Below are 23,884 nucleotides of genomic sequence, written 5' to 3'. Positions count from 1 at the left end.
TTTGGCATCTCAAACTGCAAAAGGAAAGACCACTCTCAGAGTTAATGGGGAAAATACTGTATTTTCTTTTCAATTTTCTATGAAGAGACAATTAATTCTGACAGCAAAATAATTTTTAAAAACCAGTCACACGATTAGAGATGGGTTTAAAAATGCAAATAACGGAACAGGGGGAGGAGACCTATTCAAGGAAGACTGCAGTGAACTGGTCCTCCAGCCTATCCTACAGTGTGTCACTCAGGGCATCACTCTGGGCCATGCTTTCCCAGGCAGCTGCCTCCTGCCTGCTGACAGACCCTGGAGTCCCACCTGGAGTCTCTGTGCTGGGACACACAGGCAGCTGGAGGCAGCGCACGCCCAGCACAGCCACGGCCCAAGGGCTCTGTCTGGGGCTGTGCTGCACATCCCACTTCTATCCGATGCTGAAGATGTTCAAAAGCCACTGCCCGCTCCGTGTCAAGCTTCCACTGACATCAGGTCTCTTCAGGAGGTACCCAAGAGGCCAACTCTGTCTTCCCATGCTGAAGAGATCCTGCAGCTGTGAAACGATGTAGCAGACCTTGGAGGAGCTCGGGGCACTTAACTGGTGTGAAACTGAAGATCTCTGGAGAGGTGCTGAATGTTTGCTAATTTTGGAGCAGCTACTGAAGATTTTCATTTTTTTGGTAACATGCTACTGTCAGTCTAAAACAGATGTCCTTTGGTGTCCAGATGCAGAGCTCCAGGTGAAGATTATGAGGAGGCAGAAGCAAGATTTGGGGAGCAGCATTTGTCACATCTGGGGTTGTAGGGGACAATGCATGTGTCCCATGTGTGCCTATGCCTGTCCCCACTGTCCATGCCAGACCCCTCCAAGGTGAATCATGGTTATAATGCCAAACTTATTCCACCAGGGAAAACTGTCTGTTCTCTCACTGCCCAAAGACCTTTCTCAATAAATTTCTTGGCCCCACTGCTACTGCTGGCAGGATTATCAGTGAATTGTGGGTAGCCAGGATTTTGCCATCTGTTTAGCCTGGTTTGAGGTCATGGCCGCCACTGATCTTATCTTTTTGCCACTCCAAGCTTTGTTCCTTATCTGCTGCCACTCCCTTAACTTCAGGACCTGATCCAGCACACTGGGAAAATGAAGAGAGTCTTTTACTCCCAGCACAGGGCTTGGGATTCTTGGCAGGCTCTCTTCTGCTTTCCAGTACTGCTTAAAACTAGTTTTATCATCTTCCCAGCTCCACCAGTGTTTGCCTACCAGTGCCAGCCCAGCAAGTGGCTCCACACGCGCAGATCCCGACTCCCTGGGAGGATCTGTGTGCACAGCTAAATCCGAAGCAGGATCGTGCCTCACTCTCTCTGCAACACAGCTGGACATGAACAGACCTCACCAGTGTTAGTGAAGTGGAAAGCAGGTACAGAGGGTGTTAAAAGCAGTTGGATTTTGGGACAGGGCAGCAGGGAAAGTGAATGTAAGTCCAGCAGCTGCCATGGCATCCTCCTGCCCAGGAGGTTTGCTGGCTCTGCTAACTGTCTCTTGAGTTTTGGGCAGTTCAAAATGCTGTGAATCATGTTTCCAAAAGCTCTTATGTGGCTGACAAACAGATTTTACCAGTATGATTTCAGCTTGTAGATCACTTAGTTGCTTCAGGAAACATTATTCTCAACTTGCTGGCTGTGGTTGAAGCTGGGAAGATTTGCTGTTTGGGGAACCTGGGAGAAGGTCACTCAACTCAAGAGAACTTGTGCCACATGACTTTGCTCAGCAGAAGGCTGGACCTTCATGGCCCTGAATTCAAGTAACCTCTATTATAACCTATCTTGACCCCCTTAATATTCATACTGACTGAGAAGTCCCACTGTCTAGAGCCCCCCTACACACCCATGTCCCATTATGTCCGGGATGTGGATGCCATGCCTCCCAGCCCTCTCACTAATGCCATCACTAAACAAAACACACCATTACAGCCCTTAGGCTTTGGAACTCATCCTCTGGGCACATTACCGTGCTTCCCCATCACTGCAGCTCAAGACATGCTCTCCTAGGACCAAACCAGCACAAACTCCTTGAGAAATGACCTCCTGATTACTGCCTCAACCTGCCAAGGAGGGGTCATAAAGACAGATTCTCCCAGGCCATCCACTCCCCCACTTCAGGAGTGAAAAAGCAGTAAGAACTAATGTGCAGGACAGCCTTCCCTTGTCCCTCTCCCCAAACCCAAGAGCAGTAGCACAGCCTCTCTGCACGAACAGACGTGCCAGGGGCTGGCTTCAGCCAGCTGCACCCCCCCCACCCTCCAGGAAGGACACCAGTGCTGGGAGATGTGAGAGGGCCTTGTTCAGCTCTGAGAATCATTCTCAAAAAGAACTACTGGAAGACCTAGCAGTAAAGCAAGGGACTACCCCAGCTGGAGTTGTCAGCTAGAGACCTCCCAGCACCACTTACTCAGAGTGGAAAAAGTAGCTAGCAGGGCACTAATAACTATTTCCCACATAATTTTAAATCTAGTTCCATTTCTTTTTCCTTTTTTTTTTTTTTCTCCTTTCCACTCACTGGATTTCTAATACTGGTAACCTTTCTCTACGGCTCCCATGTGTGTGTGTTTAAGTGTGTGTGTGTGGCAGAGGCAGTGGGGGGCAGCTGTTTAGGCACTTGTGGCAAAGCCAACACGGTTGTTATCACGGTCAAAGGCGGAGTAGTAGGGTCCAATAAAGACATCTCCCAGGATCCAGAGAGGGCCCCCGGGGGGTGGGATGTCCAGGCCTGAAAAACCACTCATGCAGATAGTCTCTCCTTGTGCAGTAATCTAGAAAAAGGAGTGAGAACTTCAATTTAAGCAGGCCATTCCCTTTCCTCAACCTTGCAGGCTTGGCAAGAACACCTGCAAGGCTGCCTTTGCTTCAGCCTCTCCCAGACTGAGATTCACAGATTGCAAAAGTGACTCCCAACCCACTGCTTCTACAACTGCAAACCCAGCTCCCCATCCCTTAAGCACTAAAGCATCTAGCAAAGCTGCACATGGCCACAAACCTCCCAGCCCACACAGCTCTGAATTAGAGCCATTGGTGAAGGTCTGCACAACATGGTCCTTGCAAGTTGATTCTGATGGCTTAAATGACGGGCTGGTGGCCTCTGCTATAATAAGGCTGGCCTCATGGCACCAGAATACAGCAGAAAAGAGCTAAATGTTTGTTTATTGAAAGTGATGCAACAGCTTGCCTCACCTTCCTTAACCATCCTGCTATCCCTCATGAGCACTATGCAGGGGGTCTTATTCCTGTGAGACTTTGACACCCCAACCTTTCAGATTTCTTCTTGAGCACCAGCTCCAGCACTGCTTTGGCTGCTCTTGTGTTTTGTTGCAGTAGAAGCAAAAGCCAGGCCTTGGGGAAGAAGCATAAGGCTGGAAAAATCTGCCTGGACATACCTTGAGGATATACTGCTCTCCTGTGAGGGTGAAGGACTTCCCTCCTAGTTTCATGGAGACGACAGGCAGCGTCGGCACTTTTTCACAGGGCACCATGTACTGAAATTGCAACAGTAAAGGCTTTAGATTGCACCTCCCACACTCTCCCACAGTCTTCCTTGAGCACAGTCACATCTTTGCTGTGGTTTTCCCTAAAGCCAGCTCAGCTCAGACTGCAGAAGGTCGCCCTGGGATAAGTAGGCTGCTCCCTGCCTAGGGCTGCAAGCTGAGGGGCAAGAGGGCTTTATGGATAGGCACGGAGACAAAGGATGTTGGATTCAGCTTTTGGCTTTGCTGAGTCCCAGAGTGCCACAGCTGATGTGGTATGGCTGGGGGTATTTACCAGAGGAGAGGCAGCTGTGGCTCAGTACACAGACAAAACCAGTTTCATTAGCAATGGCAGGTCTTGGGGATGATGGCAGGTCTAAGCCAACTGTTGCTGCAGCTTGGGGTCTCTGACACTGCAGAAAACCCCAACAAATGCTCATGGCTCTGATTTGGGAGGGCTTTCAGAACAGGCAATTTTTTTTCTACAGGGTCTTTATAATCTATATTCTTCCACAATTTAGGGAGAGAAGAGAGTCTTGTGAGATTAGCTTTTATGGTTGAAAACTTTCATGCAAAGGGTTGCCATTTGCATGAAATATACTTTTATTAAAGTGTCTCTGGACTCATATTAATGTGAATCCTTTGTCTCAGCTGCAACTGAAATCCCTTCTCTTCCACCTTCCAGAGATGGGTGGCAGAAGTGACTCAAAGCTTCCCAAAGTTCATGGGACCTGGGCTTTCTGCTGTGTGCATGAGTAGGATAGTGAATGCTGCCCAGGGTGAAAAGATGAAGGGGTCCCTGCTGTGCCAGTGGCTTTTCCAGGAGCACAGGCTGAGAACAAAGATGACAGGGAGCAGAAGACTAGGGTCTCAACAAGCATTTGAGTACAAAGTAGGGTGCAAGCATAGGTGCTGTGATGGCCATAGACCCCCACATTTTCAGCCTGGCCTCACCTCGCCTTTTATGAGTGGTTTTGCACCAATGGCCTCCTGTATCTTCTTCACTTCTTTGGTGGGGCCAGTGATGAGTGAAGTTCCTGTGTCCACAATGGCCTCACAGCCGCCCTCACACACGCTTGGCCCGTTGGCAACATCCACCCTGGGGAGAGATGCCCAGACATTAGACAACCCTTAAAGACCTCCCAGAGAACGCTGCAGGAAGCAGTATGCAGGCAGGCAAGGGAGGGCTGTAACAGACACCCAGGAAGGACAGATGTTCAGAAACACTGATGCAGCACCAACTAAATGCACAGACCCCCTGGCTCCCTGTTGTCTGCTCGTGACTGAGCAGGTGCTTTGAAGTGTAGCTGCATTTCTGCAGAGTCTGAATGCTGCCCGCGTACCCTGCCTGCTACCTGCACTCCAGAGCTAGTCCCACAGCTAATGGACATGGCAGAGAGCTAAGGACAATGAAGTATGGACTTTTATGGCCCGTGCTACTGCAGAAAAAAAAGGGTTAAAGGCGTGGTGTGACAGCCATAGGGGCAAGGGAACGGTTCCTGTGCAGAGGAAAGGCAAGCCAGGAGCTGCTTGGCTTCCTTGCCGGCATTGCATTTCACAGCAGTGCAGAAAGACAAAGCCTTCTAGCCAAGAGTCTGCCATACTTTGCCAACGCTGCAGCTCTGGGGGAAAATGAGAACTGAAACGCCACGCTGGGGAGGGATGCAATTCCCAGGAAAAGGACACACTCTGATCACAGGGCACTTTTAAGTTCCCATCACGTGGGAGAGCTCAGAATAGACGTGGGGCTGGCGGCCGTCAGCTCAGCCTGCTCTCCTCCCCTCTGCCTCCAACAATGCGCGCTGATTGCTGCGCCGTGCCCTTCAGTCAAGGGCTGGCTTCCTGAGGCCTCATCCTGCTCCTCCGGAGCTGTGTGCAGGACAGCCACGCAGCTCAGGCCTTGCTGAGAGCTGAGCAAAACTGGGGCTTAATCTATGGGGCTCGCCCTGCCTGCAAGGAGGACACACTGGCATTCTTCTCTGCTTGACAGGGACGCAGCAGGCATCCTTTCAAAGGTCAGGGGTCAAGCCACAAACAAGAGGAAAGGATTTTGCAGAACATCTCCTTACGGCTTCTGCCTTTTGTCTCCTTCCAGCAACAAACAACCCAGCCCTAGGGTGGGATTTAATCTACTTTTTGTGGTGTGGATGTGTTGTAGGATGATTCCTTTTTGAGGAGGATCTCACTGAAGCCTCAGGCATGTGCTGTCAGCACATGTGACCCCATACATGTAGTCAGGTGGATAGGGAACTTACGAGTCCATGTGGATCTGCCAGTAGGCCTTGCGTGTCACATTAAACCAGCTGAACTCGCCCTTGTAATACTTGGGGTCGGTTCCTCCCAGGACCATCTCACCGCCAGGGACACCGGAGGGATCTCTGAAAAACAATACCCAAACTTGTGAACATCAAGGGCAGGGTGAGAACAACGTGCTTCAAGTGCCTCCCAAAACACCTGCTGGGGTGCTTGGAGGTGAAGCACAGCATTAACAGTACTGGAGACACATAACTTATGTTATGCTATGTTCTATCAATATAAGGACAGATACTGTGAGATAGGCTGGGATGGGGAAATGGGAATATTTTGGCCCAGCCAAAGCATCCTGCAGCTTTACACGTGGTACTTTCTCACAGAAACCTGGAGAAACTCATGGCAGGAAGGGGGATGGCAAAGGGGAACTAGGCACTGACACAGGGACTTCCTAAATCAGCTTGTAAAAAGTGCCTGTGCAGGGCTGGACACAGCTGCTGCAGGGTTAGGTCATCTGGCCTCTACTCTGCCAACCAGCAGCCTTGAAGTGAATCCTCAAGGTTACCATCAGATAAGAGCTCACTAGTGAGCAGATGGGAAGAAATATGGTGATGGGGGAGGGCTGGTACTTGAATGGCCAGCAGCAGCCCTCTCTGCCCTCCCTGCTCTTGGTGTGCTACTTTTTGGGCTGAAGTAGTTCAGAGTCGCTGCTGTGGTGTCAGAAAACTGATGGGCTGCCCCGCGGGGAGCAGGAGTGGGTGGGAAGGTGCTGGCAGCTGCAGAGGAGGATTTCCCAGGCTGGTGAGAGCAATGGCCCCCTCATTAGTGATGACTGATGGGGAGACACCTTTGCTGGGGAGGCGACATGGTGATGACCACATGGCTTACAGATTTTGGCAGCAGACTGGGGCTGTTTACCTCTCTAAAGGGAACTGCACTAATATCAATCTCATGATCACAACCCTGTTTATCTTTATTTCTCTTTCCTCTGGAAACATCCTCTGTCTATTCATCAGTTAAGAAATCTGGTCACAGATCCACCCAGCTTTTTATCAGTAAAAGAACTGCATTTCTACTTCCCTTCTCCTTACTTCATAGCAGCAAACATAAGAGATTTTGGCCTGACTGCTCCTGCAAGCAGAACTTGCTGTGACTTCCCCAACTGGGAAGTGCTGTCCAGAGTGTAAAACAGCAGATGACAAGAGGTGCTACTGGAAAACAGAGAAAAGCCCACTGGCCTTGCCCTCGCAACCAGAGGTGTGCCACCAAACCCAACACTACCTGTTTAGGTAGAAAGAGAACATATTTTTTTCAACCAGCTTCTGTTTCATGACATTATCGAAGAAAGGCTCGGCACCCTCCACAGAGATCTTTGGGAATGCCAGGCCCAGGATGCCATCAAACTTGGCAGCGATGAATGTTATGCCTGGCTGCTTCGTGGCCTCCCCAAAGGTCTGATCCAGGATTTTCAAGTCACCAAGCTGTGGGGAGATGGGGAGAGAAGGGAAAAGCAGATTGTAAAAAAAACTGACTCGTGGGACCTGGGTGGTAACAGAACCTCACTGAGCACAGGCTGTAGCATGTCCCTCAATGTGCTGCCACACTCCTGCCTGCTTCCACCACTGCATTTGTAGGCAGCTGCAGAAACCAGATACCCTGGTGTCACTCTTGTCAGGGGAAGAGACTGGCAACTCTGGCTCAGTGGAACCTCCCAAGTCCCTGCAAAGCCCAGCAAAATTTTAAGGGCAGGAGAATCCCTTTAGCCTTTTGCAGTGTCCCAGCACTGGCCTTGCTGTTCTGCAGCCCCTCCTCTTTGCACAGGGGACCCATATCCATTTGTCCTCCTCCATTTCCTCCTCTATCACCTACTTCATCATTTCCTCCCAGTCTGAAAAGCTCTTGTGCTGTTCCTTTTATCCTCTTCTCCACTCTGGACATCTTCTAAGTCATCTGTGTATCCTACCTCCTTGGGTGCTGCACCCATCCTTGGTTGGGAGCACAAATCCCTCCCACCTCTGCCCACAATCCCTGTGATCTCCCCCACATAAGAAACATCCCCGGGATACTGCTGAATCTCTTGCAAGAGCCACCAGCCTGCAGAGACCTCCCGTGAAAGCAGAGATGACCCAGCCAAGAAAGTGAGGTTGAGCATGAAGCACGAAAATAGCAAGCAGAGTACTGAGAATTCAAAGGTCACCTCCCTTGCCAGCCATGAGAAGGACTGGCATTCCCCACCGGAAAGCTGAAACGCCTTCCAAGGGCAGATCCCCAGAAAGATGATCAGAGAAAGGAGGATAGCTCTGCTAATGGGGAGAAGGATGCATCTGCTGGCTTCTGGCTCTAGCAGTTCAGGAGGCTTGTGAGCTTCTGGCTGACCACAGGCAATTTTAGCATCCACACTAGGACAATTTCAGCCTCTCAGCCTGCAGCTAGCAGCCCTGTAGTGAGCCAGGCTGGACTGACAAGCTGGCCTCTCCTACCTGATGGCAGATAACGATCCCTGTAAATTACTAATATCCCCCCAGGGTTAGTGCAAGGCTGGGACAGCAGTGCTGCCTTTAATGGCATTGGAGGACTGCAGTAGGAAAGGGCGATCGAGCCTTGCGAAAGCTAAAAGCCACAGGGCAGGATGTGGGGGGAAAGCACACAGCAACGCATCCGCCCGCCAGCGCCTGCCCCAGTTGTACACTCCAGGTTTATAAAAGCCACCCCTTGGCACCACTGATCCTCAGTTCAATGAAGCTTCTACTTAAAGTAAAATGCAATGGACTGATAACACTGAGTGTCAGGTTTGTTTGAATATTGCTCTGCTTGCACATCCCAAGGGGGAGGCAGATTTCTGCCCAGTCATGGATTCTCAGCAGACCCTGCCTGCACTTGGTCCTCAGCAAGGCTGAAACCCAAGACTACCTTTAGCAGAGTGCTCCTGCCAGGTCACAGATCCTTCGTCTCTGTCTCCTGGCCGGCTCTTGCCCCAACACTGAGCAACCAAAAATCATGACCAGTGGATGGCTGTGCAGTGGTCACCCTCCAGCACTTTGCAGACGGGCGTCAGCACTCCACAGCTCGCCTGGCCTCCCTGTTTGTAGCCTCAGCCAGCAGGTAAGCACTGGATGGCAAAGGCCAAGAGGTGAGGGCCTCTGAGGCACAGCCTGGTACCAGGGCTTGGGATGTAGAGGCACAAGGGAGAGGCAAGGAAAGTAATCTCCTGTGCAGTGTACCTGCACTGCAGTCATGGGAGAGACACTGTGCCCCATGGTCAGCTAAGTTTCCTCTGCTGTCCTTGAAGGACATCCCAAGGTTGGGCTGTGATAAAGAGATGAGATATCTGAGCAGCAGAGGGCTGGCTGAACCTGCTGCTCTTAGGAGAGCAAGCAGCACTGCGGAGTGCTACAGGGCATTGCAAACGAGAGAGGATGTTTGACATGAGCTCATCACCCTCTCAAAAAAACATTAGGGCTGAGGGATTCTGGACTACCTGCCAACAAGCATCTTTTGGTCAGATGTCAGTGCTACCAGAGGTTGCTGTGGCTGCTTTCACCCACCAGCATGGCTGGAGCCAAGAGGGTCACCCTGAAGGTTATTTCAATGTCTTTCTTTCAACACTATCCCTGACTGGGAGCTTGCCTACAACATGTTGTGCATCAGAGGATGCAGCCTTGTGTCCAAGCTGTCTGTCCCTGACCCTCAGAGTCACCCATGCTCCTGCCTACTACAAGTCTAACATTGCTCAGCTCCATGCAAGAGGTTTCTCTTGCTTCTGCACAGACAGAAACCAAATGCTACAAGCTGTGCTGTCTGACAGGAGCCATCCCCACTTCCCAGACAAACTGAGGCACAAAATCCTTCCTCTGAGCTGCTGGGAAGTGGAGACCTAATCAGCAAACAGGCACTAGGGTGACAATTACAAACCAGAAACAAAGAGAAAAAATGGCAATCCTCTTTCTGACTCATTTCAGCCCTTGCATTAAGCCCACACTTTCTAAGGACAATGAAGTTTGCTGTTTGCCTTACTGCATCTCTGGATGCAGCATAGAGGCAACAGCTGATGCTTCCAGGCTAGCCTGAAATCTTCGTGCTGTAAGGATGGGCTAAAGAGGGCATCCTGCAAGAGTCACACACTTTAACCTTCTCCTGGATACTTTTTGATTCTGATGAAATTGGTAAGCCAATACTTTTCAGCTGAACCCAAACAGAAACTCCAAATCCCCAGATTTATATGCTTATTCAAAACTTTTGCTTTGTTTCTCCCCCCCTGCAAAGCAAACATATGCTCTTATCCCTTGCCAGGAGAGCGAGTAATCTGAGAGCACATGCACCCCTGATGTTTGGCATCTGGCAAACTCTCCTGAGCATCTGTACCTGGGAGGAAGTCATGAAAGGCACTTGTCCTTCACAGGACAGAAAGCTCAGTCTTTGCTTGCTGAAAAGCAAACTGTGAAGCAACTACCACCCAGCTAACTCAAACTGCACCCTGAACACTGCTGGAGAACCTCTCCCCAGGGTGTTACCCAGCCTTTATAAGCATAAGCACCAGTTCTTGACATGAGACCAGGATGGGGCAGTAAAGAGACCTTTTCTGGTCTGTGTTTGGGCAGCTGCCCATGTGGGCATCCACTAATGTGTGGATATTGGCCAAGAACAAGCTGGGCACCACCAGCAGTCTGTGAAGAGGTGTTGGCATATGCTTGGGCTGGTAAGTTTTGGGGTCACCAGGAAAAGGGTTGGAGGGATGGCCAGAGACCATATTTGCAGGGACATCATGTGAGCAGTCTCCACCCCAACCCTGCTGACCTGCAGATTAATCCCTTCTCCCTTCTCAGCCTGCCATGGTTATTGCTCCCTTAACAGTCATCATTTCCATGTCAGTTCAAAGGACTTGGAAACACAGCACTGAAAGATGTTCTGTACGAGTAGGACACTCAAGAAAGGAGATCCATTGAAATCTAACAGCTCCGAGCACTGTTCTGAAAGCAGTCTGGGGCAGTTGTAACTCACCGTGACCACGTCCTGGCTGAGGAAGCCGGAAAGGCTCCCTGTCCCATAGCGGATGGCAAACTTGGTGCCGTTCTTCACATAGGTGCTGGATTTACCAGAGTCATACTTGTGGTGCAGCACTGCAGGTGGGAAAGGGGACACAAGGGGACACACAGCATTAGTGCTCCTCTATACCTACAGTTCCCCAAAACCTAACCCCACATCATCCGGTCTATCCACACAAATGGACACTCAATGATGAGAAGATGGGCCTGAACCCAGGGTTTGCCAAGCCCAGATTGCTTAATAAAGCATTTCCAGTGTCTGGGGAATTAGGTGGGCAGATCCAATTCAGGCTGTTAAATCCGATTTGGCCACTAGGTATTAAAAGCCTAGAGGTTATGTGGTTGGTGTGGTGTGTTAGTCAGCAGAGCAAAATGTATCCCTCCACACACCATGGAGAACCAGGGTGGCTTTAAATAATCTGCTTTGGGTAGGAACGTTTTCACCTCATGGACTTATCTGTTTCTTTTACTAGCAGTAGCTGGAAACTTTTCAAACATTGTTTTTAGTACAGAAAGAATACAAAATATTCCTTTATTTGCAGAGGAGAAGGGCTTTCCCCTAGTCTAAGCTGCTTTTCCCCTTGGCTGGGCTGGGAGCTGTAGGATAGCCCTGGTTTTATGGGCAGGCAGATTCCTCCTCCCCAGACTCCTCCCGAGTCACGAGCTGGCCAGCGCAGTCCCATGGCTGGTTGCTGAGTGGTGCAGACAGCAGCTGAGGGTGAACCAGCCGAGCCCTACACAAAGTGACAGCTACACAAGCAGTTTCCCAGCTAGGCTGTCTCGGTCCCAGTTTGGATTCCAGTCTGGCAGGAGGTTAAGCTCCTTGCATATTCACAAAATGAGCTCTTTGGTCCCAGTACCTCCCAAGGCACTGCCTTGAGAAACCATCTCCCTGCTACAAATCAGGAACCCCCTAGGCATACCAGGTCTGAACCTCACCACCCTGTCAGTGTCCAAAATCTCATTTCACACATGCAAAGAGAAGGCCTGTGTACAAGAAGTCCAAATTTCTACTCTACTCCCAATGAGCACTGTGGAATGCCTTTCATGGTTGCATTTGTTGACTCCACAGGTTTCCCCACTTTGCTTAAGCAGCACAACCAGTAGCTTTTGAATGGCATTTTGCCATAGCCAGGTTTGACATCTTCAGCTGTGGAAGTTTATTGCACAGGAATGCCACAGAATAAAAAAAACCAACTTCTAGTCCCTAAGACATTCTCATTTCATTGTGCCTACCTGGCTCTTGTTAATTATAACTCCATAAACATGCACACACATGCTCTGTGCAGCAATAAACCAGAAACTAGGGCAGTTTGTATCAGATCTGGCAAGAGGCTGACTTAAAAAAAGTCAGCCTTGCGCAATGGGATAACAGCAGCATTGGTCTATAATTTGGGGAGAAACATCACAGCCATGATGCTGCTCCCCTGCTGTAGGGCTGAAGCTGTTGGGGAAGATTTGGCCCTGTATAGGGGTTACTTGGAAAACACAAAAACCCTGGAAAGGACTAATGAAGCTGGGACTGTATTTCCAGCTCTCATCCTAAAAAGCCCATCAGCCTCTGGCAAGTCCTTTCATGCTGCTGCCTCAGTTTCTCCTCTTGCAATACAAGGCTCTGCATTTTGCAGGGAAGGAGAAGCTGTTTAGCAGCTTCTGGCACTTGTGACACTTACTGCAGGCGATGTCCAGCATGGAGCAGTGCACGGATGGCACCCAGAGGTTGGAGGAGCCAGTGTCAAAGATCACAGTGAAATTCTGGGGGGGTGTCCCGATACCAATCACACCAAAATACTGGGCCTGCAAGGCAGAAGAAGGGAACCATGAGCAGAAGTAGCTGGCTAAAAGCAGAGATTAAAGATCAAAAAATCTCTTCGGGTTGAATAGAAGATCAGCTTCTTATCTAGACATTGCCCTCCCCTTGGTTTTGGCATCGATAGGTTCCCAGCCTTTGTCCTCTGGAAGGGAGGTTCCCCTTCAGCGTTCATTACAGCGGGTGTGAAAAGGATAAATTGAGGACAAGTGGGATGGGTGTGTGCGGGGGAGGACATTTGGGGCATGGAGACAGAGAAGGAAGAGAAGGGGGAAGGTCTGCAGGCTAGCATGCAGTTCACTACAAGGATGAGAAAAAATGATGGAAGAAAGCCAAGCAAAACACCTGCGTTATTGAAAAGCTGAAACTGGCTGGGAAGCTGCTTTGCTCGTGGGTTTGCAGAGAAACTGTGGGTTGCAGCGAGCTGCAGCACTGCCCACTGCAGGTGGAGGTACAGCTGCTGGGGGTTTTGGTGCTTGCTGGTGAGCTCTGAGAATGGGGGGGAACAAACAAATGCTCAGTCTCGAGAGGTGGAAGACTGGAGGAGTGGTGGGAGCAAAGAGCACGAGCAGCATCACCAAAGATGGGTTTAGGCCTCCAGGGTGAAAGACAAGGAGAAGTCCCTGTAGCACAGGTATGTGATGGATACACCTTTGCTCTAAGGCTACATTTCTGCTGGGACTGGAAGAAACCTGAATGGCTGAGTTGTTGGCAAAGTATCCCTCTCTCCACAGAGGAGAGGACAAATGGAAAATGCTAGGCAGGTGGTACATGGACTCATTTTTCCCCAGTCCTCCCAAACAGGCAGGGAGCTGTGTCCTGCCTGGTGAGCAGCTGGTTCAGGGTTCTGGAGAGAAGGCTGCTAGCAAGGGAAGTCAGCCAGTAGCCTTTCCAAACCCCACGTGTACTTAATTAAGAGGGGGGGAAAGGGGGGAAGGGAAGAAAACAGGATTATCAAAGCTGTTCACCTCCTGCGCGCTTAGTTTGCAAGGCTTGCTCACTAACTAATTAACAATCCATTGCAACATTGCAATTAGCCATAATGGGGAGGCAGCACTTGCTTCCAGTGGTTCTGTAATTATTGCTGGGGCTTGAAAATTAACCCCCGGTACAGGGGCTCCGTTTCTCACACACACAGACCCATGAAGGGTCCCAGGGCAGGAAACATACAAGGCAGGCTAGTGGGGGTTGTCCAAAGAATTCATTTAGCAGCAAAAATTCATTCAGCCAGGCTGGGAGGGACCCAGTGGTCCCTTATCTGCCGCCACAGGTTGGATTGGTGTCTCTGTGACAAGGGAAAACAGTGCTGCCCTGAGTGGCGGTGTGAGCTGTGGCTGCAAGAGACAGCAGCGTGACACAACCGCTCGGCCTGGCTTTCAACACTGCCAACTGAAACACCGGTGGCCCTTCCCAGGACAGGACGGCGCTGGCTGGGTGACAAGAGCTGCTGGGGAAGGGCAGCGGGGCAACATACACTGAATTAAGGCCTAAATATCTGGGCCCAGTTTTATTCTGCCAGCTAATGCTCATATCCTACACTGCCCGGTAAGGAACCCTGAAATAGTAAACCCCACACGTGCCTGGCAGCAGGGCAAGGGCAAACTTCATGCCCTTTATCTGGCTTCTCTTTCCGCCACCACCCAGCTCGCTTTGCTCCCTAAGCTGCTGACAAGAAAGCGGAGATAAAAGGTGGCTTTTCCCAGGGCAGTGCAAAAGATGAAGGATAGCGAGAGGAAGGGTCCTGCATCCCCAGCACCATAGTGAGCTAGCATCCTCAAGGAGTGGAGTATGATTTTTATGCCCCTGTCTTGCCAGAAGTAGAGTCCAAATGGCCAGAAGATGATAAGAAGGATTGTAAGTCAGCAGGCCCCTATTTATGATTGTTAATTAGTGACAAAGGGGAAAGGAAATAGGTCACAAACTGAAAAGCTCCTGCTTGGGTGGCAGCGGCTTGTTTGTTGTTGTTATAATTACTAGTATTAGTATTTTTAATTTAGTAACGATGGGAAGCACCTTTTGGTATGCACTCACTAAGCCACGGGGGTGCAAGAATCTGTCCAAGAGGATCAACATCTCTCCCTCCTTTGCCTTCCTGGCTGGTGGGAGGCTGGCATGTCCCACCCCCCCTGGGATGGGTACCCCTACAGGTGACATTGTGCTGGGGCCTGTTGCAGTGCAGGGGATGGTCTGCAGGGGGGTTGTTACTCACATCCATGTAGTTCTTCAAAATCTCCGGAGTGGGCTTACCCTCCTCGACAAAGCCCAGCTTGTACTTGATGGCCTGGGTGATGGCATTCATATCTGGGATCTCACTGCCTGCCTCTCTCAGGATCCGCCGCATGGAAGGGAATTTGGTCAGGGGGATCCTGCGTGGGGACGGCAAGCACACACCTGTTAGAGGGGGTGTGTAGGGCACGGATACCTAGGGAAGGGGGGCAGCAGGGCTCCACTCGAACCAGGGGACACGCCGGTACGAGGTGGGTGAGGTTTGGGCTCCTGCCAGCGCCCTATGCTAGATCCCCCTCGCCGCGCTGCGTTCAGTGTTTTTCCCAAAGCCAGAGGAAAGGGGGAAAGGCCGGCGGGCTGCCAGAGGGTCACCAGGTGTAGGGGAAGCTGGGGCGAGGCCCCTCCATGCGCAGGATGGGGGGATCTTCCGAACCTTCCCCTCCTTGCTTCCATGGAGGGGGAGCCACCCGCTATGGAGGGCTGTGACAGGAGCTCGGAGGCCGCCGCTGCAGCAGCACCGGGGGTGCTCTTCCCACGTCCCCCCAACCCGGGGGGCTCAGCAGGCCCTGAGGAGCCCCCTCCTCTCACCTGATGAGGGCGGCGCAGGACCCGGCCAGGGCGAGCAGTAGGAGGAGGCCGCGGGGGCCCATGGCGGCGATGGCGCTGCTGGCGGCGGTGGCGAGGGGTCAGAGGCTGGAGGTTCCCGACGCTGAGAGGCCGCGACGCCGCTGCCGCCTCCCGTCCCTGTTTTTGTAGGCAGAGCGGCCCCTCTCCACGGATTTCTGGAGTCAGCTGACGGTCTAAAATTGCAACCAGCGGCGTCACGTGAGGGCGGGCCGGGGCGGGGAGCGGGGCCGGGGGCGCCGCCTCACGGCTCCCCCCGGGCTGACCCCCGGCGCCTCGGGCCGTGACTCAGCCCCCGGGAAAGGGGAATAAACACCATGAAATCAGTCACGAGATGCCCGCCCGGCCGCGCGTGCCCCGTTATGGACTGCCTTTAACTTCCTTGTGCTGGGCTGGTGCATTTTTCGTTCTCTCCCAGGGAAGTGGAGAGGGGGGGACGCAGGACATCCGCAGGGCCCCAGCAGCAGACCCCCAGATCCTGGCGGGGCTGGGCTGCTCACGGAGCTCGGCCGCCCTGTCACCCGCTGTCACCAGGGGGGTTTCATTGTGCACCCCGCCCAAGGGGCCCTGGCAGCCCCCCAGCCCCGTGTTGCTCCCTGGCCCCAGGACACCGCCAGTTTGGGGGATTCATCCCTCCAACCCCTCCGCGCTGGGTGTTTCTGGAGAAGACGGGCATATCCTAGGCCACAGCTTTTTTGGGAGGTGCGGTGGGGTGCCAGGAGGGGATGTCAAGCCGTATCTGCCACCCCCTCAAAATGCACTGTGGTGGTACTGTGCTGCCTGCAGCCACCGAGAACGATGCTGGTGCGGGGCAGAGCCGGGGGGACACCGGCCACCAGCAGTCCCTGAGGTCTGCCCCTTCCTCAAAATGAGTCCTGGGATGGGCTCTTCACCACCACTGGAGTGTGGTAACAGGGTTCAGAGGTGTCACCCCACCAACTCAGGAGGCCACAGCTAATCTCTGTCCAGTTTGCCCCGGCAGAGCTCCTACAGAGCCACGAGACCTGCTGGAAAAACAATAAAAATGAAATCGGATTTACAGTCATTTTCCCTTCCCTTCCTGAGGGCTGGGGGCACTTGTTTTCTGTTCTGCTTGTGCCTAGTCCTGGGGATGGGAAAGTAGCAGCCTGTGGGACGAGCTGGGCACTGCTGGAGTGGGGGACCCCTAGCTTTGTGATGAGGTTCCTCTCCTCTCCCATCACATTTGTGTTCATGCAACTTCTGTAAAATTGCTGGGTCATGTTACTGGCACCTCACTCGCACCATCTCCTTCCCATACTCTGTCCCTAAGCCTCTTCCATTCTCCCATGGCCTCATACAGGACCCTGCTGCCCTGGGTCCGTGCATGCTACCCCCTCAACCGTGATCCATCCTGAGTATTTTTAGAGGGCATTTCTGTATCTTGTCCTGCGAGCGCTCCGAATTGCCACATCTTGGTCAAGCTGATGGGCTTCAGGAAGCCTGCCGCCTGCTTGTGGGACACAGCTGCCTTTGGGATGAGGATTTCTGGAGGCATTGGTTGGACCTGGTGGGTCCTGTTACTTCGGCCAGCACCTGCTTCCCTCCTGCCCCTGCGGGCGTGTGGTCAAGCCGGGTGCCACTGACCATGAGTCAGCAAAACCCGCTGCCCTCCCGGCCCCGAGGCACTGCATGACTCAGCAAGATCCCGTGTGGCTCATTCGGGCAAGGGGCCAAGGCATAGCGGGTCTGCAGCACCGGTGCCTGACCCCAGAGGCTGCTGCTGCTGAGGGCTCCAGCTCACGGGTCTCCTCCTCTCATCCCCCTGGATGCTCGTGGGCAGGAGTGGGTCAGACATAAACCAGCCCGACCGTGGCCCCATCCAAGCAAACCCACCCTCACAAAGGGGTCTAAACCCCTTTACAAATGTGCTTTGCAGACAAAAAGGACAGCCCTGACGCCAGGCCCAGGCCTCCCCTACGTCCCTTATAGGCTTTCCTGGAGCCTGTGGCAGAGCGAGTGAAGTACCAGTCCTCCTCCCTTCTCTTTGAAGTGGCTGGGAAACTGTAACTGGCCAGACAACCTGCACCTTGGCCCCCAGGCTGGGGCACATATGGCAGCTCCTCGAGCGTTTCCAGTCTGGCCAGTCTCTGCTAGAATCCCGTGGCTATGGAGTGGGCTCCAGTGTGCAGGGATGGGCCGGTGAGTACAGCATGCCTCACTAGTCACGTACCATCACACAATGCACAGCAAAGTGCTTCAGCAGAGTAAAGAACTCTGGACCCAGGCTGTGGCTGGTTTTTTGATTCCAAGGGATTAGAGGCAAGCTTTGCTGTTATGAATGAGTCTTATCTTGAGTTTCATGGTAGCAAGGCTTGTGTCCTCATCTGGGACTGCTCTCATACCAGTGCAAGAGGGTCGCTGCTTTTTGAGCTGTTCTAAGTGACTTACATGTCCCATGTTTCCAATGGTTTACTGGGAAAAAGGGAGAATGGGGCTGTGTCAGGGAATGTTATAATAGCGATCCTCTCCTGGGTCCTTGCAGGATGGGAAGGGACTGGGGGTCTTATCCCCCGAGTTTTTAATCTGTCTCTGTCCCTTGGCACCAGGAGTTTGGAGCTGACACTGCAGTGCCTGCATGCTGGGAGGCCAGTGGCTCCAGCAAGGAGACAGGATTTCTGCGTTCAGGCTCCCTCAGCACCTCTGTGGAATGTTTGCCCTGATGTTAAAGCCTTGAGAAGTACAGTGGGTATGTTTAACCAGGAGCTGGGAGCACGTCTAGGTATTTATAGGCTGGGAGTGTGAAAGTTGCACCATATTATCTTAAAAAGATAGAGTAGCACAAGCCTGGGCTTAAGGTTTTTTACACTTTTCCTTGTTTGTGGAGCAAACAGGGAGTGCCATAGCTGAGGTATCTAGAGAACGTGTGAGACACAACGAAGGGGTCTATCCCTCCTCACTCCTATTTTTGTCACAGTGGATGAACCCCTTTCCTTGCTGCCCTGTCTCCCTAGCCCCCTGCCTCCCCCGTGGCTCCAAGGGGTGAACCAGCGCATCTTCCCCTGCAGCCCCAGCTGTGGGTGTGGGGTGACACGCCCCTGGGGCCCAGCCATGCTTTCGCAACCTCGGTGCCTGCTTGAGAGGATTCCCAAGGTGGGGTCAAATGACTCAGCTCCAATAGCTCCAGTTGGGAAGAGCACCCCAGCTCTAGGAGATTGGGGTCTCCTCTGCAAGTGACACCTGGCTGTCCCATCTGCCTTTTGCCCCACAGACAGGGAGCTGATGCAGCTTAGTTTATAAACATAGAATCCTTTCGGTTGGAAAGGACCTGCAAGATCATCGAGTCCAACCATTAACCCAGTACTGCCAAGTCCACCACTAAACCATGTCCCTAAGTGCCACATTTGCATGGCTTTTAAATGACTTTGGCAATGGTGATCCCACCATTTTCCTGGGCAGTCTGTTCCAATGCCTGATCACCATTTCAGAGAATAAATTTTTCCAATATCCAGTCTAAAGCTCCCCTGGCACAACTTGAGGCCATTTTCTCTCATCCTGTCATCTGTTACCTGGGAAAACAAGCTTCCACCTCACTGTAGTCCCCTTTCAAGCAGTTGTAGAGAGTGATGAGGTCTCTCCTGAGCTTCCTTTTCTCCAGGCTAAACACCCCCAGCTCTCTCAGCTTCTCCTCACAGGACTTGTGCTTCAGGCCCTTCACCAGCTCCACTCCCCTTCTTTGGACATGCTTCAGCACTTCAATGACTTTCTTGTAGTGAGGGACCCAGAACTGGAACAGGACTTGAGGTGCAGCCTCACCAGCATGGGACACAGGACTTGAGGTGCAGCCTCACCAGCACACAGTACAGAGGGACAATCACTGCCCTAATCCTGCTGGCTATTCACTATTTTTGATACAGGCCAGGATGCCACTGGTTTCCTTGGCCACCGGAGCACACTGGCTCATGTTCAGTTTCAAATGCCTTATTTTGGGGGGTTCTAGCAGGTCTCCCATTTGCAGTTTGGCAGACCTCTGCCAGGGTTGCTGCAGTGGTCTTTTTGTCCTTACACATGTCTGTGTGTTTGCCTTCACCCTTTCCTCAGTGTTTTTTTCATAAATTTATTTATCACAGCAGCACCGATGTTGTGAACTGCAATGACCTACAGGGCATGGAAAGCTTCAGCTCAGAGATGCAGATTACTTTTTGCTCAGCTGTGGGTGGGGTTTTTAGAGGGTGTCTTCAAATTCAAGAAAGTGCATTTCTGATTTTGAAGCTCGTTGCTAAAAGAAAAGAAAACCATTCTCCCATCTGAGTTGAGCAGAGCCTACGGGTGCACAAGCCTGGGCAAGTCTGGTTTCAAACAGCCTGCCTCTGCTGTGAAGGTGCTGGATGCAGCTCATTAGCCGAGCCTGATTCACCATCGCTGAGATCCCGAGGGAAGCAGTGGTAACTTTTTCCCGGCACGGTGCCAGGACTTCGCCCACTCCCTACACCGTTTCCTAAACTGATGTACAATTCACAAGGTGAGGGTGCGTTTTGCAGTGGCACTGGCGCATCCCAAACTACACCCTTTTTCAGGGTAACACCCACAAAAACAAGACTAAAAGGTGGTTTAGTAGCAGCTCTGGGTGGTGGGAAACCTGGGAGCAGAGGAGGGGTTGCGCTGAGCACAACAAGGTGACTCATGCAGGCCCTGGCTATTGTGTCCCAGTGGGGAAGATGTCCTTGGCATCAGGGGTGGTGGCAATCCCCAGTCCATTCATACCAGCTGGCTGGGGCTGGTTTGGAGGCACAGCTGGCCAGCAGCCTGCTGAAACATGTTCTAGCTGCCATCATGGGCTGCAGTGACCTTGGGGAAATGCTAAATGGAGTTGCAAAAGGCCAAGGCTGGTATTTTTTCGTTTGGTGTCCCTCATGCTGCAAACCGTGATCCTGCTGGCAGGCGAGGGTGGCTCATTGTGGCCGTGTGACACAACTGGATGTCATAACAGGCAGGAGCCCTGAGCATGGCTCCATCCTCATCAGGGCCATTTGCAGCAGCCTTCAAACGTGGAGTGTTTTCATCACATCTTGCTCTTCCATCTTTTTCCTAGCTATTTAAAAACAAAACCCAGAAAGGATTTCATAAGTGAAATCTATTTACTGTCTTTAAGATTCTGAGCTGCTCTGGTATCTTCACTAGGTTTTACTTACACACTACCTTGTCTCAGTGGGCTGCTGCCAAGCTTGACGTCGCCTGTCCCTGTGTCCCACGCACTTCATGGCCCTGCCCAAATCCTTGCCACCCCCACACCTCCTGCCCGCTCCTGACCCCGCTCAACGTTGGATGTTCTTCGTCATCCCCTGGCCCATCCTCCCCCATGGCTAGTGACACATCTGGCACCCACCCTGGGGAGGAGGAGACCGGCCTCTCCCTGGCTGCTGGCCCTGTCTGCTCCTCAGGGCAGGGATCTCATGTTGTTTGCCTCACCCGAGTTATTTTGCAGCAGGCTGAAATTGCCAGGGAAGGGAACAACAATCCTAGCAGACCCTGGCAGCAAGGCAGCGTGACCCGTGGCTGACAGGATGGGGTGATAAGTGACAATGATGCTATTGATTCATCCCCACCCACGCCAGGATGTGATGGAGAACACAGGGACCCAACTCACCTTGTCACCACCTTGAGCAATTCCTGCTTCTGTCCCCCATGTAAACCTGACTTGGGAGGGGGGTATTGGCGTGCTGGTGGAGTTTCCATCATGATGCAGAGAAAAGCCTCCAGCCACAATCAAGCACACATTTCATTTCCTTTGCCAGCACTAGATGTCATTTAATTATTTCCTTTAGTTTCCAGCAGAAGCTGCCCTAAGACGACCATCATTTATACAATAATTTCTCTTCCACATAACAAAACACTGAAGCAATTGTCACTTCTGATCCTGGGAGGAGTGTGGGCTCAGAAAGATGAGGCTCAACACCCCATCGCAACTCAAGGATCAGCTTAAAAGTTGCAATGTGTTTTCTTGAAGTGGGAGCAACCAGCTCTCACTGGTGATTTGGTGAGTCAGTCTGGACCTCCTGGGGCAGTTTCTGCTGTGTCAATATTTCCACAAAGGCTCCAAATTCTAATTTATTGTCACCTTTCTGCTAAGCTCCATCTTTACTTGCCACCACAGCCACTATTTTAAGTGTGACTGCCTGAGGTTAAGATCTTGAAACCAGTTTTAAGCACGTTGGCAAACACAATCTGTGGCTTTGCACACCCTCTCTCTGACCTTCTACATGCACAACAGCCTGTTAATAATTTTTTGCAGCGTGGGACGTGGCATCTCAGCCTCTCGGGCTGAGAACTCCTGGGTGTTTCTCAAGGTACACTGCCACCAGGGTGACTTAGGGTTAGGGTTATGGTCAAAAATGTAAAGATGTCTTGCTCAGTGCTCATGATCAAAGGTGTTTGTAGGTTAGGGAGGTGTGGGAGCATCCTTGGCAGACACTGCAGCTGCGCCAGGTCCTGCAGCCTCCAGCATCCTTCCCTCTGCAGCCAGGAGTCAATGAAGCTGAACAGCTCGGACACTGCCACTGCAGATCTCTATTAGCAGACAAATAGCTGCCAATCTTCCCTCCCTGCAGTACCACCATTTCATAAAACCCTTTCTCTTGCTTAGCACTGAGTTGTTTTGTTCTTAGCATTGCAACTCTAAATTGACTGGTGCAGTGAGGGAGGGATTAAGGGCACGGTCCTGGGCAAAGGTCTCCCACAACTCCTCGGAGCTAACCAGCTGCAGCCTCTGATCCCTGGGGTCACGCGCCCCACCCTGAACAAGGGCCACTTGTTTGGCATCGCTGGCAGAATTGGGCCCTGCAGAGGAGGCAGCTGGCCTGCCTGTGGCTGAGAAGAGTAGGGGCCCACTTCCTTTTCTGGACCAGGAGGGTGTCTCAGAGGGGAACCCAGACACCAGGCAGCTTTGGCTGGGTTTGTTGGAAAGCAATGGTCAGAATCAAGTGCAGGTCCTCAGAGCGCCCTTTGCACTTCTCTTCCCGGAGTGGAAAGGTATGAAACCCAGCAGGGTTCAAAGGGAGCCTGTGTGTGGTGGTGACACAGCAGTGTGCTCTGCTCCTGCCTTGCCCTGGCCAACAAAACCTGAAATGGGTATCAGAGAAGCATGCCATGACCAGCCCCAGCAGCTAAACCCTCTTCAGGTTGCAGCTGCATCACAAGACCCTGGGGCATCAGCAATCCCTTGAAGGAAGGAGCTTAAGGTGCCTCAGAAAGCCAAAACCTGAGGAGCATCCCAAGCATAAATGAACTTATTACAGCTGCCTGTAAGACAGAAACAGCAAGTTTGTCCTTGCAGTAGGGCATGAAGCTGCAGCAGTCCTTAACAGAGGATGTTTTTGATGGCACATCATTGGAGCAAGGCAGTAAGGGCAGTTTTGATGCTACAAGGTTGAACTATGGCCTGAAGCAGCTGTACTTGGCCCTATATGATGCAACCCCACAAGCCCCAAGTTTCCTTCCTTTTTTCCTATTTTGGGCACGTTTTGCCCTGTCATCCCCCACTGTGCTGACAGTGCTGGAGGAAGGCATGTGGCGCTTTCCCGCTGCCTTAGCATCCCACACACTGCAGCGGCTCACGTGCTCCTGTCCCCACCAGCCTTGACTCAGCTAATTTCCTCTCGCCCAAGGCGGTGACCAAGATCCTGCTGGCCCCATCCAGACATCGGCAAATGCGATGGGTCAGGGTGGTGGAAGATGCCCAGGACCACCAGCACCTCCAGCACTGGGTCCGTGTCCAGCAGCAGTTGCCACAGAAGCAGCTGGCTGTGTGTGGCAGGCAGGGCTGGAGGTGGGGGCTTGCATCCCAGCATGGAGCCTGGTGGTATCTGACCTGCACAAAAGTGGGACAAATATCTGCACCTGCTTACTGAGCATGTTTGGAGCATCCTGTAATTAATGTTTGTTCAGCTGACGGCTGCTTAGCATTATTAGCGAATGATGAGTGGCTGATGTTGTTGCTGTTGCTACCTCAAAACATCTAATTTCAGCATCTGCACTGAGCAAAAGGGCCAGGGGCCAGACAGCTGGTACCAAGACCCTGCCAGGCTTCACTTTTTTTGAGCAAATTTGTGCACATGGGCATCCCTGCCCTGCCCTAGCAGCCCCAAGTTGTACCCAAGCGGTGGCCACGAAGGCAGGGACAGGACCTCTGCCAGTGGCATGTCAGGGCCAGGAGCTGCCCTTGCTAAGGCAAGAAGTGCAGAATCCCACGCTCAAGGTAGCAGGACTGAGCTTGAAGACAGATACAAGATGACATTCAGGGGACTAATCCAAAGCCCACTGAAGGTTTCTTGTGTATTTAAGCCATTTTGATGAACATGCCAAACACCTGATAAATGAATGTATGTAAATGAGATACATTCCTCATTCCCACCCTTCCTCCCACACTGTTAGACACAGGCATGAGGAACAAGCACTCACACTGGGATCCTTGT

At 52.0% G+C, this 23,884-nt stretch overlaps 1 protein-coding gene across 1 annotated transcript; it reads right to left on the bottom strand.

Annotated features, from left to right (window-relative positions):
• Positions 1-41: 41 nt before the first annotated feature.
• Positions 42-15,854, bottom strand: CTSD (cathepsin D). The gene is made up of 9 exons (XM_039728245.1): positions 15,420-15,854; positions 14,815-14,971; positions 12,469-12,592; positions 10,752-10,870; positions 7,035-7,234; positions 5,759-5,881; positions 4,458-4,602; positions 3,417-3,515; positions 42-2,795 (listed from the first exon to the last, which is right to left on the bottom strand). Exons 1-9 carry the CDS (start codon positions 15,479-15,481, stop codon positions 2,634-2,636), a joined length of 1,191 nt encoding a protein of 396 aa, XP_039584179.1. The 5' UTR covers positions 15,482-15,854; the 3' UTR covers positions 42-2,633.
• Positions 15,855-23,884: the final 8,030 nt, after the last annotated feature.

This window comes from Passer montanus, unplaced genomic scaffold (assembly GCF_014805655.1).
Source record: "Passer montanus isolate IOZ18808 unplaced genomic scaffold, ASM1480565v1 scaffold65, whole genome shotgun sequence".
NCBI lineage: Eukaryota > Metazoa > Chordata > Aves > Passeriformes > Passeridae > Passer > Passer montanus.
Note: the sequence above shows the minus strand (reverse complement) of the source record. Positions and strands in the feature narration are given on the sequence as shown.